Source organism: Nerophis lumbriciformis, linkage group LG03, assembly GCF_033978685.3.
Source record: "Nerophis lumbriciformis linkage group LG03, RoL_Nlum_v2.1, whole genome shotgun sequence".
Taxonomy (NCBI): Eukaryota; Metazoa; Chordata; class Actinopteri; order Syngnathiformes; family Syngnathidae; genus Nerophis; species Nerophis lumbriciformis.
Genome location: NC_084550.2, coordinates 12,347,933 through 12,364,603, shown reverse-complemented (window position 1 = coordinate 12,364,603; position 16,671 = coordinate 12,347,933). Strand labels below are relative to the sequence as shown.

At 39.6% G+C, this 16,671-nt stretch overlaps 1 protein-coding gene across 2 annotated transcripts; it reads left to right on the top strand.

The window, feature by feature from the left end:
• Window positions 1-413: 413 nt before the first annotated feature.
• On the top strand, window positions 414-15,402 carry LOC133575458 (uncharacterized). 2 transcript variants are annotated; one of them, XM_061928167.1, is made up of 2 exons: window positions 414-777; window positions 13,748-15,402. In XM_061928167.1, the coding sequence occupies exons 1-2, from the start codon at window positions 739-741 to the stop codon at window positions 14,888-14,890; spliced, it is 1,182 nt and encodes a 393-aa protein (XP_061784151.1). In that variant the 5' UTR covers window positions 414-738; the 3' UTR covers window positions 14,891-15,402. The 2 variants fall into 2 exon arrangements, with proteins under 2 accessions (XP_061784151.1, XP_061784150.1); XM_061928166.1 differs by having other exon boundaries at window positions 13,713-15,402.
• Window positions 15,403-16,671: the final 1,269 nt, after the last annotated feature.

Below are 16,671 nucleotides of genomic sequence, written 5' to 3'. Positions count from 1 at the left end.
TTTTTTTGAGCAATGGCAAAAAAAATAAAAATAAACAAAGACAAAAGAAAAAAAAAACATGGCAGCTTTGTGTCAACATTGCAACTTTTTCTCGTTAGATTTCACCTCATTCCACTTTTTTTAAAATGTTTTTTTTAAATTTTTGCAATACTATCAATTTTGCAATTTTTGCAGAATGTGTGGGGGGCCGGTAAACGATTAGCTGCGGGCCGCAAATGGCCCCCAGGCCGGACTTTGGACACCTCTGATATAGCGCATGTGACATACTCCGCTGCAGTAGATGGCAGTATGCACCTTTCATGTCTTTGCAGCAAGCTGCCTTTAAACTAAAGGAAGAATTGGTCAAAGGTTCTTTGATATCAAAGAGCTGCTACTTCAAAGAGCAGGGTCTTTTAAAGCCGGATCGTTCGCGAACCACCCATCACCCGGTGTTGGCAGGAAATGGTAACAGCGTCTTCATCTCATCTCTTTTTGCACTCAAACTAATTACTTACTTACTTACTTTTAAAATCAGCTTTTCAGCTTTTTACATTTAAAACATGAACCTAGAAATAAAGCCGGAAGTTAGCAACACGCAGGACAAAATGTGCCAATTCCAAAAGGTGAGAATGTTGATGGAGCAGCAACTAAATGTTACTGTTGAAGAAATATTTGGAGTGTTGGAAAGAACCATAGCAGAGTACGAGGAGGAACTTTCTAGGACAAAGAAGGAGAACAAACGTCTACAAGAACTACTGGATGCTGTTTTCAAACCTCAAGTTGTGCTACACAGAGCAGGTTTGTTTACATCTTTTTACCTTATCATGTCACCTAAAAGTCCATTCAAAATGAAGTAACAGCTTGTATATTGCTCACTAAATTATTTTATTACACTCTTGATTTGTGAATTTTATTTGACATTGTCTTTATGAGGATTATCCTGTAGAAACAAGATTGTTTCTTTTAGATTTTGCTATTAGGAGATGACACATTTTTAATATGACTGATTTATCTATTTTCTATATTACATGAAAATCATTATGTTAAAAAGCCTCTGCATGAATTTGGATATAGAAACAAGTTGCAAGATTAGAATGTATGAATGGCTTTGATGTGTATATCTTGAGCTTTGTTTCAAAATAAAATAGAAAAATATTCATTTAACATGACATGAGGGAAGAAGTTTCTACTTTAACTCAGTTACATACTACATGATTTCTTCACTACTCAGTGGTTAGAGCAGGGGTGTCCAAACTTTTTCCACTGAGGGCTGCACACGGAAAAATTAAAGCATGCGGGGGCCATTTTGATATTTTTCATTTTCAAACCATAACAAAATATATGGATTTTTTTTATATATTTTACCTTTAGGGGTCCCAGGGACCATAAAGGGTCTCAGTCAATAAAATGTTAAAAATAAGTCAGATTATTGTTTTTAATTATTATTTAACGCTTATAGTAAATCTCTATATCAACTTCAATTTGATATAAAGTAATAAAAATAAAAATAAATGTTTTATGGCTTTTCTGTCAAAAACAACTTAGTTTTTTTTATAGTAAAACTCAAATATGCAGTATTTAGTAATTAGAGCCCTAAAAGATCAATATTGCAGGACACCATTGATTTTAATTCTTTCATATTTTTGAGTAATCACAGTGAAAAGATAAATACAAAATCACTAAATATATTTGGGATCCAAAAGGTGCCCCACTCATAAAGTGATACATTTTATTAGGTTTTTATTTTATTTTCAACACTTAAATTACGAGATCAACTTCAGATATATCTGTCGATTTTATGCTGGAACTATTATTTTGTTTGTTTTATGCGCTTTTGTCAAAAAAAAACGTTGATGTTTTTATATGCAATATTTACCACATAAAACATTTTAAAGTGAAATATTTGAAGTAATTGGAGCCCTGAAAATAATTCATTATAACATGGATTTTTTTGTCTTTTTTTTTTTTTTTGAGCAATGGCAAAAAAATAAAGATAAAGAAAGACAAAAGAAAAGTAGCTTTTGTGTCAACATTGCAACTTTTCTCGTTAGATTTCACCTCATTCCACTTTTTTTAATGTTCTTTTTTATTTTTACAATAGTATTTCCAGAATGTGTGGCGGGCCGGTAAACAATTAGCTGCGGGCCGCACTTTGGACATCCCTGGGTTAGAGTGTCCGCCCTGAGATCAGTAGGTTGTGAGTTCAAACCCCGGCCGAGACTATAAAAATGGAACTCATTACCTCCCTGCTTGGCTTGCAGCATCAAGGGTTGGAATTGGGCGTTAAATCACCAAAATGATTCCCGGGCGTGGCCGCCGCTGCTGCTCACTGCTCCCCTCACCTCCCAGGGGGTAAACAAGGGGATGGGTCAAATGCAGAGGACACATTTCACCACACCTAGTGTGTGTGTGACAATCATGGGTACTTTAACTTTACTTTTTTTTCCCGGGAAGTGAAAAAGGTGGTGGTCAACCAAGCCAAGATGGCTGTTGTGCAGCAACCTGTGAGCCAACTCTCTTTGAGTCCACAAAGGGCCTAGATCAGGGGTGTCAAACATACGGCCCATGAGCCGGATCAGGCCCTAGAACAGGTTTTATCTCGGCCCACGGGACGAGTTTGCTAAGTACAAAAATGAGTCAAAATGTTTGAATGAAAGCAACTGCTGTTCTAAATGTGTCCTCTAGATGTCGCAATAGCAATTATTTGTATCTTTTTAGATTATGCTACATGATGTTGGCGCACCAGTCGGGGAAAATGAGCAAACTACATAAATAACATCCTGTAATTTGATTTTGATATTATTTTTTTATCTTTATAGATTGAAAATGAACACCAATGAGTTGACTGATGAACATTATCGCATAATTGATTCTGTAAGTGTAAAAAAGGACACATAAAGATAGAATACTATTAACCGCAACATGTAAATGTAAAAAAAAACAACAACATGATTTGTACATTTTCAAAATGTGATTGTTCTTTTTTTAAACATAGAAAACAATCTGCAGTTGTCTTTATTTTTAAGTTCTCTTGCCGTGATTTTACCAGTACGGCCCACTTGGGAGTAGATTTTTCTCCATGTGACCCCCCCCCCCCCTATCTAAAATTAGTTTGACACCCCTGGCCTAGATCTTCCTGCGAAAAGCAGATACGATAAAACAAATCTTAACTATGAAACAGAATAGATCCCTAAAGATTTGTTGAGTAATATCAAGGATTATTCGTCGGTCGCGTTCCCAGACATGTCGATCTATCTTGAGTTTCAGACCGTTCATGTAAACAAACAAGGACTAGGACCTGACAGCTGCCACCTGTGACTGCATATCCATTTAACTAACTAACTATTATTCAATCATCACCATATTGGATTTTTGTCCTGTCGTTGGTTAATAAAAGTCCACAACCATAAAATACTTCCAAGGAGATATCTAATAAGAGCTATAAATTATTTAGATATTCAATCAATCAATCAATGTTTACTTATATAGCCCTAAATCACGAGTGTCTCAAAGGGCTGCACAAGCCACAACGACATCCTCGGCTCAGATCCCACATCAGGGCAAGGAAAACCTCAACCCAATGGGACAATGACGGGTGACCGGTGCAATGGACCTCGAGTGGATCTAGCATAATAGCGAGAGTCCAGTCCATAGTGGATCTAACATAATAGTGAGAGTCCAGTCCATAGTGGATCTAACATAATAGTGAGAGTCCAGTCCATAGTGGATCTAACATAATAGTGAGAGTCCAGTCCATAGTGGATCTAACATAATAGTGAGAGTCCAGTCCATAGTGGATCTAACATAATAGTGAGAGTCCAGTCCATAGTGGATCTAACATAATAGTGAGAGTCCAGTCCATAGTGGATCTAACATAATAGTGAGAGTCCAGTCCATAGTGGATCTAACATAATAGTGAGAGTCCAGTCCATAGTGGACCTAACATAATAGTGAGAGTCCAGTCCATAGTGGACCTAACGTAATAGTGTGAGTCCAGTTCATAGTGGACCTAACATAATAGTGAGAGTCCAGTCCATAGTGGATCTAACATAATGGTGAAAGTCCAGTCCATAGTAGACCTAACATAATAGTGAGAGTCCGGTCCATAGTGGATCTAACATAATAGTGAAAGTCCGGTCCATAGTGGACCTAACATAATAGTGAGAGTCCAGTCCATAGTGGATCTAATATAATAGTGAGAGTCCAGTCCATAGTGGACCTAACATAATAGTGAGAGTCCAGTCCATAGTGGATCTAGCATAATAGTGAGAGTCCAGTCCATAGTGGATCTAACATAATAGTGAAAGTCCAGTCCATAGTGGACCTAACATAATAGTGAGAGTCCAGTCCATAGTGGACCTAACATAATAGTGAGAGTCCAGTCCATAGTGGATCTAGCATAATAGTGAGAGTCCAGTCCATAGTGGATCTAACATAATAGTGAAAGTCCAGTCCTTAGTGGACCTAACATAATAGTGAGAGTCCAGTCCATAGTGGATCTAACATAATAGTGAGAGTCCAGTCCATAGTGGATCCAACATAATGGTGAGAGTCCAGTCCATAGTGGATCTAACATAATAGTGAGAGTCCAGTCCATAGTGGATCTAACATAATAGTGTGAGAGTCCAGTCCATAGTGAATCTAAAATAATAGTGTGAGAGTCCAGTCCATAGTGGATCTAACATAATAGTGTGAGAGTCCAGTCCATAGTGGATCTAACATAATAGTGTGAGAGTCCAGTCCATAGTGGATCTAACATAATAGTGTGAGAGTCCAGTCCATAGTGGATCTAACATAATAGTGTGAGAGTTCAGTCCATAGTGGATCTAACATAATAGTGTGAGAGTCCAGTCCATAGTGGATCTAACATAATAGTGTGAGAGTCCAGTCCATAGTAGATCTAACATAATAGTGTGAGAGTCCAGTCCATAGTGGATCTAACATAATAGTGTGAGAGTCCAGTCCATAGTGGATCTAACATAATATTGAGAGTCCAGTCCATAGTGGACCTAACATAATAGTGAGAGTCCAGTCCATAGTGGATCTAACATAATAGTGAGAGTCCAGTCCATAGTGGATCTAACATAATAGTGAAAGTCCAGTCCATAGTGGACCTAACATAATAGTGAAAGTCCACTCCATAGTGGATCTAACATAATAGTGAGAGTCCAGTCCATAGTGGATTTAACATAATAGTGAGAGTCCAGTCCATAGTGCATCTAACATAATAGTGAAAGTCCAGTCCATAGTGGATCTAACATAATAGTGAAAGTCCAGTCCATAGTGGACCTAACATAATAGTGAGAGTCCAGTCCATAGTGGATCTAACATAATAGTGAGAGTCCAGTCCATAGTGGACCTAACATAATAGTGAGAGTCCAGTCCATAGTGGATTTAACATATTAGTGAGAGTCCAGTCCATTGTGGATCTAACATAATAGTGAGAGTCCAGTCCATAGTGGATCTAACATAATAGTGAAAGTCCAGTCCATAGTGGACCTAACATAATAGTGAGAGTCCAGTCCATAGTGGACCTAACATAAAAGTGAGAGTCCAGTCCATAGTGGATTTAACATAATAGTGAGAGTCCAGTCCATAGTGGATCTAACATAATAGTGAGAGTCCAGTCCATATTGGACCTAACATAATAGTGAGAGTCCAGTCCATAGTGGATCTAATGTAATAGTGAGAGTCCAGTCCATAGTGGACCTAACATAATAGTGAGAGTCCAGTCCATAGTGGATCTAACATAATAGTGAGAGTCCAGTCCATAGTGGATCTAACATAATAGTGAAAGTCCAGTCCATAGTGGATCTAACATAATAGTGAGAGTCCAGTCCATAGTGGACCTAACATAATAGTGAGAGTCCAGTCCATAGTGGATCTAACATAATAGTGAAAGTCCAGTCCATAGTGGACCTAACATAATAGTGAGAGTCCAGTTCATAGTGGACCTAACATAATAGTGAGAGTCCAGTCCATAGTGGATCTAACATAATAGTGAGAGTCCATTCCATAGTGGATCTAGCATAATAGTGAAAGTCCAGTCCATAGTGGACCTAACATAATAGGGAGAGTCCAGTCCATAGTGGATCTAACATAATAGTGAGAGTCCAGTCCATAGTGGATCTAGCATAATAGTGAGAGTCCAGTCCATAGTGGGCCTAACATAATAGTGAGAGTCCAGTCCATAGTGGATCTAACATAATAGTCAGAGTCCAGTCCATAGTGGACCTAACATAATAGTGAGAGTCCAGTCCATAGTGGACCTAACATAATAATGAGAGTCCAGTCCATAGTGGATCTAACATAATAGTGAGAGTCCAGTCCATAGTGGATCTAACATAATAGTGAGAGTCCAGTCCATAGTGGATCTAACATAATAGTGAGACTTTGGATAGCCAGCGCTTCATCCGTGGCCACCGAACCTGTGCAACCCTCCCCCCCCCCCCCCCCCACCCCCACTCTACGAAGGAGAAGGGGGCAGAGCAGAAAAGAAACGGCAGATCAACTGGTCGAAAAAGGGGGTCTATTTAAAGGCTAGAGTATACAAATGAGTTTTAAGATGGGACTTAAATGCTTTTACTGAGGTAGCATCTCTAACTGTTACCGGGAGGGCATTCCATAGTACTGGAGCCCAAATAGAAAACGCTCTACTTTTTTGGGGCTCTGGGAATCACTAATAAGCCGGAGTTCTTTGAACGCAGATTTCTTGCGGGGACATTTGGTACAATACAATCTGCAAGATAGGCTGGAGCTAGACCGTGTAGTATTTTATACGTAAGTAGTAAAACCTTAAAGTCACATCTTAAGTGCACAGGAAGCCAGTGCAGGTGAGCCAGTATAGGTATATATATATATGTATATATGTATATAAAGGTATTTACAGTAAAGGCGTAATGTGATAAAACTTTCTTGTTCTTGTCAAAAGTCTAGCAGCCGCATTTTGTACCAACTGTAATCTTTTAATGCTAGACATAGGGAGACCCGAAAATAATACGTTACAGTAATCGAGTCGAGACGTAACGAACGCATGAATAATGATCTCAGCGTCGCTAGTGGATAAAATGGAACGAATTTTAGCGATATTATGGAGATGAAAGAAGGCCGTTTTAGTAACACTCTTAATGTGTGACTCAAACGAGAGAGTTGGGTGGAAGATAATACCCAGATTCTTTACCGAGTCGCTTTGTGTAATTGTTTGGTAGTCAAATGTTAAGGTGGTATTATTAAATAAATGTCGGTGTTGAGCAGGACCGATAATCAGCATTTCCGTTTTCTTAGTGTTGAGTTGCAAGAAGTTAGCGGACATCCATTGTTTAATTTCATTAAGACACGCCTCCAGCTGACTACAATCCGGCGTGTTGGTCAGCTTTAGGGGCATGTAGAGTTGGGTGTCATCAGCATAACAGTGAAAGCCAACACCGTATTTGCGTATGATGTCGCTTAGCGGCAGCATGTAAATACTAAAGAGTGCAGGGCCAAGAACCGAACCCTGGGGGACTCCGCACGTTACCTTAACATAGTCCGAGGTCACATTGTTATGGGAGACGCATTGCATCCTGTCAGTAAGATAAGAGTTAAACCACGACAAGGCTAAGTCTGACATACCAATACGTGTTTTGATACGCTCTAATAAAATATTATGATCGACGGTATCGAAAGCAGCGCTAAGATCAAGAAGCAGCAACATAGATGACGCATCAGCATCCATCGTTAGCAATAGATCATGAGTCATTTTTGTGAGGGCTGTCTTTAACTACCCGTAAAGATGAGTTACATATCCCAGTCCATTTGTACAATTAATTGTTAAACTTCAATTCTAGTCTCATCACTTTATACTGATAGTTAAAGGCCTACTGAAATGCGATTTTCTTATTCAAACGGGGATAGCAGGTCCATTCTATGTGTCATACTTGATCATTTCGCGATATTGCCATATTTTTGCTGAAAGGATTTAGTAGAGAACATCGAGGATAAATTTCGCAACTTTTGGTCGCTGATAAAAAAGCCTTGCCTGTACCGGAAGTAGCAGACGAGTAGCGTGATGTCACAGGTTGTGGAGCTCCTCACATCTGCACATTGTTTACAATCATGGCCACCAGCAGCGAGAGCGATTCGGACCGAGAAAGCGACGATTTCCCCATTAATTTGAGCGAGGTTGAAAGATTCGTGGATGAGGAAAGTGAGAGTGAAGGACTAGAGGGCAGTGGGAGCGATTCAGATAGGGAAGATGCTGTGAGAGGCGGGTGGGACCTGATATTCAGCTGGGAATGACTGAGACAGTAAATAAACACAAGACATATATATACTCTATTAGCTACAACACAACCAGGCTTATATTTAATATGCCACAAATTAATCCCGCATAACGAACACCTCCCCCCTCCCGTCCATATAACCCGCCAATACAACTCAAACACCTGCACGACACACTCAATCCCACAGCCCAAAGTACCGTTCACCTCCCCAAAGTTTATACAGCACATATATTTCCCCAAAGTCCCCAAAGTTACGTACGTGACATGCACATAGCGGCACGCACATATGGGCAAGCGATCAAATGTTTGGAAGCCGCAGCTACATGCGTACTCACGGTACCGCGTCTGCGCATCCAACTCAAAGTCCTCCTGGTAAGAGTCTCTGTTGTCCCAGTTCTCCACAGGACAATGGTAAAGCTTGACTGTCATCTTTCGGGAATGTAAACAATGAAACACCGGCTGTGGTATCCGGCACAACAGTCAGGGGGTGCATTCTACGGCGGGGGTGCGTTATCCGGCACAACACCTGCCGCAATACACCGCTTGCCACCTACAGCTTTCTTCTTTGCTGTCTCCATTGTTCATTGAACAAATTGCAAAAGATTCACCAACACAGATGTCCAGAATACTGTGGAATTTTGCGATGAAAACAGACGACTTAATTGCTGGCCACCATGCTGTCCCAAAATGTCCTCTACAATCTGTGACATTTTCAGCAGGATATTTCGCGCAAAATTTAAAATTGCACTTTAGTAAGCTAACTAAAGTATTGGCATGTGTTGCAATGTTAAGATTTCATCATTGATATATAAACTATCAGACTGCGTGGTCGGTAGTAGTGGGTTTCAGTAGGCCTTGAATAAGACAAAATAACCTGGGAGGACTTTGCCCTTTAAAAGGGAAATCCTGAACACAATCATGGTGTCAGGGTAGTATTAAGATTATTTAATCACATCACATTCATGTTCTTGTTACATGATATATGTTTGTTCAATGTTCTTATGTTAAGGGGAACTGCACTTTTTAAAGTATTGTAATCATTCACTATCTCTATGTAAGACAAGCACACATGTTTTACTTACGAGAAACTAGGTAAGTAAAAAATAAAATAAAATATTCAGTCTAAGCCTGGGCCCCTGGGGAGGGGGTCCAGGCTGAAGATTTGAGGAAAAATGCCACATTTGAGTCGTCCACACCGGAGAATAACTAAAGATTGTTGAACAAAAAAATATGGAACTAAAAAATTTCTGCAACAATGATCACAAAAACCAATATTTCGAAAATGACATAGATCCAGATACAAATGTTTTCTCCCACATCAGTAATAATTGTTTTTATTATACAGACAAACAATATAATAGCAACATTAAGTGTTATAACAAATTGTCAATTATTCATTTTAATAGCAGAAGCCTGTACGCAAACTACAACAACGTCAAGCACTTTTTTGAACAATTCGACGAACCCTTCAAGTGATCGCTGTCACAGAAACATGGATTGATGATAAAAAAGGAATACATTTTGATCTGGAAGGATATGAACTAAACTACATCAACAGAAGCAACAAAATTGGAGGAGAATTAGCTGTGTACGTGATGAAGAACCTGAACCACAAAGTTGTTGAAAAAACATGTCATTTGTTATAGATAATATCTTACAAAACCCAAAAGCAGTGAAATTGGCACATTGTGTAATGGTAAATAAAAAGAGAATACAATGATTTGCAAATCCTTTTCAACTTATATTCAATTGAATAGACTGCAAAGACAAGATATTTAATGTTCGAACTGAGAATTTTTTTAATTTTTTTTTTTTATTGCAAATAATCATTAACTTAGAATTTATTGGCAGCAACACATTGCAAAAAAGTTGGCACAGGGGCATTTTTACTACTGTGTTACATGGCCTTTCCTTTTAACAACACTCAGTAAATGTTTGGGAACTGAGGAGACCAATTTTTGAAGCTTTTCAGGTGGAATTCTTTCCCATTCTTGCTTGATGTACAGCTTAAGTTGTTCAACAGTCCAGGGTCTCTGTTGTGGTATTTTAGGCTTCATATTGCGCCACACGGGCAGCACGGTGGTAGAGGGGTTAGTGCATCTGCCTCACAATACGAAGGTCCTGAGTAGTCTTGGGTTCAATCCCGGGCTCGGGATCTTTCTGTGTGGAGTTTGCATGTTCTCCCCGTGACTGCGTGGGTTCCCCCGGGTACTCCGGCTTCCTCCCACCTCCAAAGACATGCACCTGGGGATAGGTTGATTGGCAACACTAAATTGGCCCTAGTGTGTGAATGTGAGTGTGAAAGTTGTCTGTCTATCTGTGTTGGCCCTGCGATGAGGTGGCGACTTGTCCAGGGTGTACCCCGCCTTCCGCCCGATTGTAGCTGAGATAGGCTCCAGCGCCCCCGCGACCCCAAAAGGGAATAAGCGGTAGAAAATGGATGGATGGATGGATATTGCGCCACACATTTTCAATGGGAGACAGGTCTGGACTACAGGCATGCCACTCTAGTAACCACACTATTTTACTATGAAGCCAAGCTGTTGTAACACGTGACTTGGCATTGTCTTGCTGAAATAAGCAGGGGCGTCCATCATAACGTTGCTTGGATGGCAACATTTGTTGCTCCAAAACCTGTATGTACCTTTCAGCATTAATAGTGCATTCACAGATGTGTAAGTTACCCATGCCTTGGGCACTAATGTGTATTAGTGGGGGTGTCCCCATACCATCACACATGCTGGCTTTTGAACTTTGCGCCTATAACAATCCGGATGGTTATTTTCCTCTTTGGTCCGGAGGACACGACGTCCACAGTTTCCAAAAACAATTTGAAATGTGGACTCGTCAGACCACAGAACACTTTTCCACTTTGCATCAGTCCATCTTAGATGAGCTCGGGCCCAGCGAAACCGGCGGCGTTTCTGGGTGTTGTTGATAAATGGCTTTCGTTTTGCATAGTAGAGTTTTAACTTGCATTTACAGATGTAGCGACCAACTGTAGTTACTGACAGTGGTTTTCTGAAGTGTTCCTGAGCCCATGTGGTGATATTCTTTACAGAATATTCTTTACACAGTGATGTCGCCTTTTGATGCAGTACCACCTGAGGAATCAAAGGTCCGTAATATCATCGCTTACGTGCAGTGATTTCTCCAGATTCTCTGAACCTTTTGATGATATTACAGACTGCAGATTTTGAAATCCCTAATTTCCTTGCAATAGCATTTTGAGAAATGTTGTTCTTATACTGTTCGACAATTTGCTCACACATTTTTTTCAAAAAGTGGTGACCCTCGCCCCATCCTTGTTTGTGAATGACTGAACATTTCATGGGAGCTGCTTTTATACCCAATCATGGCACCCACCTGTTCCCAATTAGCCTGTTCACCTGTGTGATGTTGTGTTTGATGAGCATTCCTCAACTTTCTCACTCTTTTTTGCCACTTGTGCCAGCTTTTTTTAAACATGTTGCAGGCATCATATTCCAAATGAGCTAATATTTGCAAAAAAATAACGTTTTCCTGTTCGAACGTTAAGTATTTTGTCTTTGCATTCCATTCAATTGAATATAGGTTGAAAGGGATTTGCAAATCATTGTATTCTGTTTTTATTTACCATTTACACAACGTGACAACTTCACTGGTTTTGGGTTTTGTAGAATGTATAACCATTGAAATATGTCAGGAAAAAAAGCAAAAACATATTCATCAGTTGTTTATATAGATCACCTAAGTCAAGTACAGAAACATTTGAAGATTGGATCAAGGCAAATTACATGGACAATGGTCATAAAATAATGTTCTTTACTTTTACTATTGACTTATTGAACCTTAACAAGCAAAAGTCCATTGGTGACTTCATTGATACAATGTACAGCATCAGTTTATATCCTAAAATCACAAAGCCAAGCAGAATCACAGGACACGTGCCACACTTATTGATCATATCTTTACCATTAATGATTTTGATAACAACACTACAAGTGGTCTACTTATAACCTACGTTAGTGATCATCTGTCAGTTTTCGCAATATATGATGAAAACTACAAGAAGAAGAACATGGAAGACATTAACACATTTTGAAGACTGCACAGAAAAGAGGATGATTGCTTTCAAAAGTGAGCTAGAAAAGCAAAATTGGGACTATGTGTACAATGAAAATGATGTTGATGAAGCATATGAACATTTCTTAAACACGTTCATAATTTTTTATGACAAACATTGTCCATGGAAACAACTCGGTAGAAAGCAGAGAAAGAACAATCAACCATGGATGACAAAAAGATTTAAAATGCTTTTAATAAGAATACATTATATAGAAAATGTATAACACAAACAAGTACAAAAAGTATAAAAACAAGCTTACTAGCATACTGCAAACATATAGAAAATAATATTACAGTCAACTACTAGACAGAAACAAAAACAGTATGAGAGCAACATGGGGCATCTTCAATAGCATTATTAAAAATGGCACTAAGAGGTATTACCCTTTATACTTCAAAGACACACTGATAGTAAACAATGAATAATAAAAAACAGGAGTTGAACATGATCAGTAAAAAGTCTAATTAAAAAGGTGTGTCCTTAGCCCTTTTTTAAAAATATCAGCGGTCTCTGCAGTCCTGAGGCTCTCTGGCAGGCTGTTCCACAGGTGGGGGCCATAAGAGAATATAGGACCCACTCTCTGTCAAATAGTCAAAAACCCATCAATCAAAATTGTTTAAGACCTCTAAGCCACACCCCCGGCTTTCGATGTGATCAGTAGGTCAGTGACAGTATGATTTGACCGATCAATCCATTAAAGATGATCATGTATTTTACAGTCTGATACTAACAGTCTGATTTGTCAGATGTAAGTTGTTTTGAAAATCTACGAAAGATTTGTCTATGTCATCTCTATATATCTAATATATTTCATTTTCCCACGGCGTGGCGCAGTGGGAAAATGGCCGTGCGCGACCCGAGGGTCCCTGGTTCAATCCCCACCTAGTACCAACCTCGTCATGTCCGTTGTGTCCTGAGCAAGACACTTCACCCTTGCTCCTGATGGGTGCTGGTTAGCGCCTTGCATGGCAGCTCCCTCCATCAGTGTGTGAATGTGTGTGTGAATGGATAAATGTGGAAGTAGTGTCAAAGCGCTTTGAGTACCTTGAAGGTAGAAAAGCGCTATACAAGTACAACCCATTTATCATTTATCATTATTTAACAGGAGCGTGTATGTGAACTATACAACGACTCTTCATTGTAGGAACTCTGAAAAAAATGGAGAGGGTGCTATGTGTGGCATGTTAATGTGTGTGTGTGTGTTTGTGTGGGCCCACCCAGGAAGGATAGAAGAATGTCTTGTGCTACCATGAGGGTTTGTGTGGGCTCAGCCTTTTCCCTGCGTGCCACTTCAGAGTTGAAACAAACACATTCGGAAAAGTCCTGATTATTTCTGATAAAAGTCATTGTAATGTGTCTTGCAGACGTCTGTGAAGAACATCTTCTCTCTGAGCAACAGGAGTGGAGCTTCAGGATGGTGAAGGAGGAGCCTCAGCCCTCTTACTTGAGAGAGGAAGACAAGAACCCACTCTTCCTCCATTTTAAAGAGGAAGAGAATGTGCCAGAGACCTCACACTTCATAAAGAAATCGAAGGATCTACTGACCCCCAACATTAAACGGAACACGGAGGAACCTCTGACCCCCCACTTTAAAAAGGAAGAGGAGGTGCCACAGACCTCCCTTATTAAAGAACAAGAGGAGGAACACAGCGTTAGTCAGGAGGGAGAGCATATTGAAAGACTGATGTTTCCAGTGGCTGGTGTCCCTGTGAAGAGTGAAGATGATGAGGTCAAGGGTGAAAGTGAGGAGAAGAGAGAGGCGGAGCCTCCAAGCAGCAGCTCAACACAACACATGACAACAGAAGCTGATGGAGACCACTGTGGAGGATCACAAGCAGACAAGCTCTTAGCTCCACTATCAGATAGTGAGGACACAACGTCACACTCTCCTGACACTGATGATGAAGACTCTAAAGATGATAAGACATGTCACACTGACAACACTCACTTGAAATGTTCTCACTGTGACAAAACTTTTAAATACCATTGTCGTCTGAAAGCACACATGAGAATACACACCGGAGAAAAACATTATATCTGTTCAATCTGTAGTAAAGGTTTTGCGCAAAGTAACAATTTGAAAGTACACATGAGAACACACACTGGTGAAAAACCTTTTACCTGTTTAGTCTGTGGTAAAGGTTTTACAGAAAGTCAAAATTTAAAAAAACACACGAGAACACACACTGGTGAAAAACCTTTTACCTGTTTAGTCTGTGGTAAAGGTTTTACAGAAAGTCAAAATTTAAAAAAACACACGAGAACACACACTGGTGAAAAACCTTTTACCTGTTTAGTCTGTGGTAAAGGTTTTACAGAAAGTCACAATTTAAAAAAACACACGAGAACACACACTGGTGAAAAATCACATTCCTGTTCAATCTGCAACAGAAGCTTTTGTGAGCGATCAGATCTTGTAAGACACATGAGAACACACACAGGAGAGAAAGTGTGGAGTTGCAGTGTGTGTGGTGAAAGATTCTCTTATAAGTACCAGTGTAAGAAACACAAGTGTGCTGGTGAGAACAGCAGCAGCAAATGAAACTGCAGGATTTGAAATAAACTGTCAAGACTTTAATTTTGACTTTCTAACAACATCAGCACATATAACATGTTTGTTGTTTCTGTAACAATCTTTTAATATGCTTCTAAATTTATAGTTTTTTAGTAAAGTACATGCATTGATATGCAACATTGTGTACTTTTATTTTGACAAACTATTACAAGAAGAATAATTTTACTAAAAAGGTCAGTAAATCCAAAACAGTACAAAACATGTGATACATTTAATTAACATTTAGTGTGTATAAATTTTGTACAAGATTATTTACTTTTAAAATGTTTCACTTTATGAATCATTTGTTAGGTCTCCATAATCCATTCTATTATCTTGTTTACTCTTTTGTAGTATAAATATTGTGTTGTGTTTGTTTTATGTGCATGTGCCCAGATCTTTTTGCAATATACGGATGAGAGAAGATGGCATAAATATTTGTGGAAGGTTATGAAGGACGTTTTGTTTATAAGAATCTACATTTGTGAATAAAAAAAATACCCATGACAATTATTGTGTTCAAAACATGTGTTTCCTTTCTTAGAATCCCCAAAACAATATAAATGTCAGGAAACATCGGCAAGTTTGAAATCTTGGGGAGAAGCCAATAATGAACATCATCCCACAGAGATTTACTGTACATACATTCATCAAATTATTTGTTGATTGTATATACCCATTACAGAAAGAACACACCTTAAAAGTTATTTAAAGGGTAAATTCCGGAAATAAAAAAAATTAAAAAAAACGTTTTTGGTTTCATCTCGTTCCCATGTCTGGGCACTAAATAATTTTTGGTTCTTAAAAAATATATTTTGGTTTTCAATGAGAAAAAAAAAGTTCTCCACTTGACATCCAGGAGTATTTTTTTAATTAGTGTTTAAAGTCGGGACTATTTCTTGCTTTATTCATCCATCCATCCATGTTCTTCCGCTTATCCGAGGTCGGGTCACGGGAGCAGCAGCCTAAGCAGGGAAGCCCAGACTTTCCTCTCCCCAGCACTTCGTCCAGCTCCAGCCGGGGCATCCCGAGGCGTTCCCAGGCCAGCCCGGAGACATAGTCTTCCCAACGTGTCCTGGGTCTTCCCCGTGGCCTCCTACCGGTCGGACATGTCCTAAACACCTCCCTATGCAGGGCCGGCCCGTGGCATAGGCCGTATAGGCAAATGCTAAGGGCGCCGTCCATCAGGGGGCGCCACGCCAGTGCCACAAATGTTGGAGAAAAAAAAAAAAAAAAAAAGTTGGTACAATTATTTCTAAATACAAAAAATAATCCCACATTAATTAAAATGCAAAGTAAAGCCTATTTAATAGAAATATTATTTGTTACAACATTACGCCCCGCCCCCCCCCCCCCCCCCCCCCCCAACCCCCCGCCCCCCCCCCCCCCCCCCCCCCCCTCTCCCCCCGCACGGTGCGCCCCCTCCCTTCCCGTATCAGGACTCTTTTTGGACGTCACCACATCAAAAAATCAACACAAGATGTCAAAACGGCCAAAACTGTCAGGTGCCCAGGGAAGAAAAAAGAGAAAAGAAGAGGAGGAGAAACGAGAAAAGACAGAGGTAGCAGGTAGGTGAGCCGAACATGAAATTATTTGTCTGTTACAGAATGTGATAGTAACCTGGCTTTTTAGCATTAAGCTAATGTCACATGATTCGGCAATTGCTAATCAATAAATAGCTAGTTCTGTTTTAACGTCGGGTTAATATTGTGGAGGGGGCTAAATTGTTATGGAAAATAATAATGTAACGTTAGGTAATTACAGTACTC

What these genes read in the sequence shown, in the direction of transcription:
- LOC133575458 (XM_061928166.1), top strand. Translation starts at nt 540, where the DNA reads ATGAACCTAGAAATAAAGCCGGAAGTTAGCAACACGCAGGACAAAATG. An exon ending in AGTTGTGCTACACAGAGCAG is followed by an intron (nt 778 to 13,712) that starts GTTTGTTTACAT and finishes TGTGTCTTGCAG; the next exon opens with ACGTCTGTGAAGAACATCTT.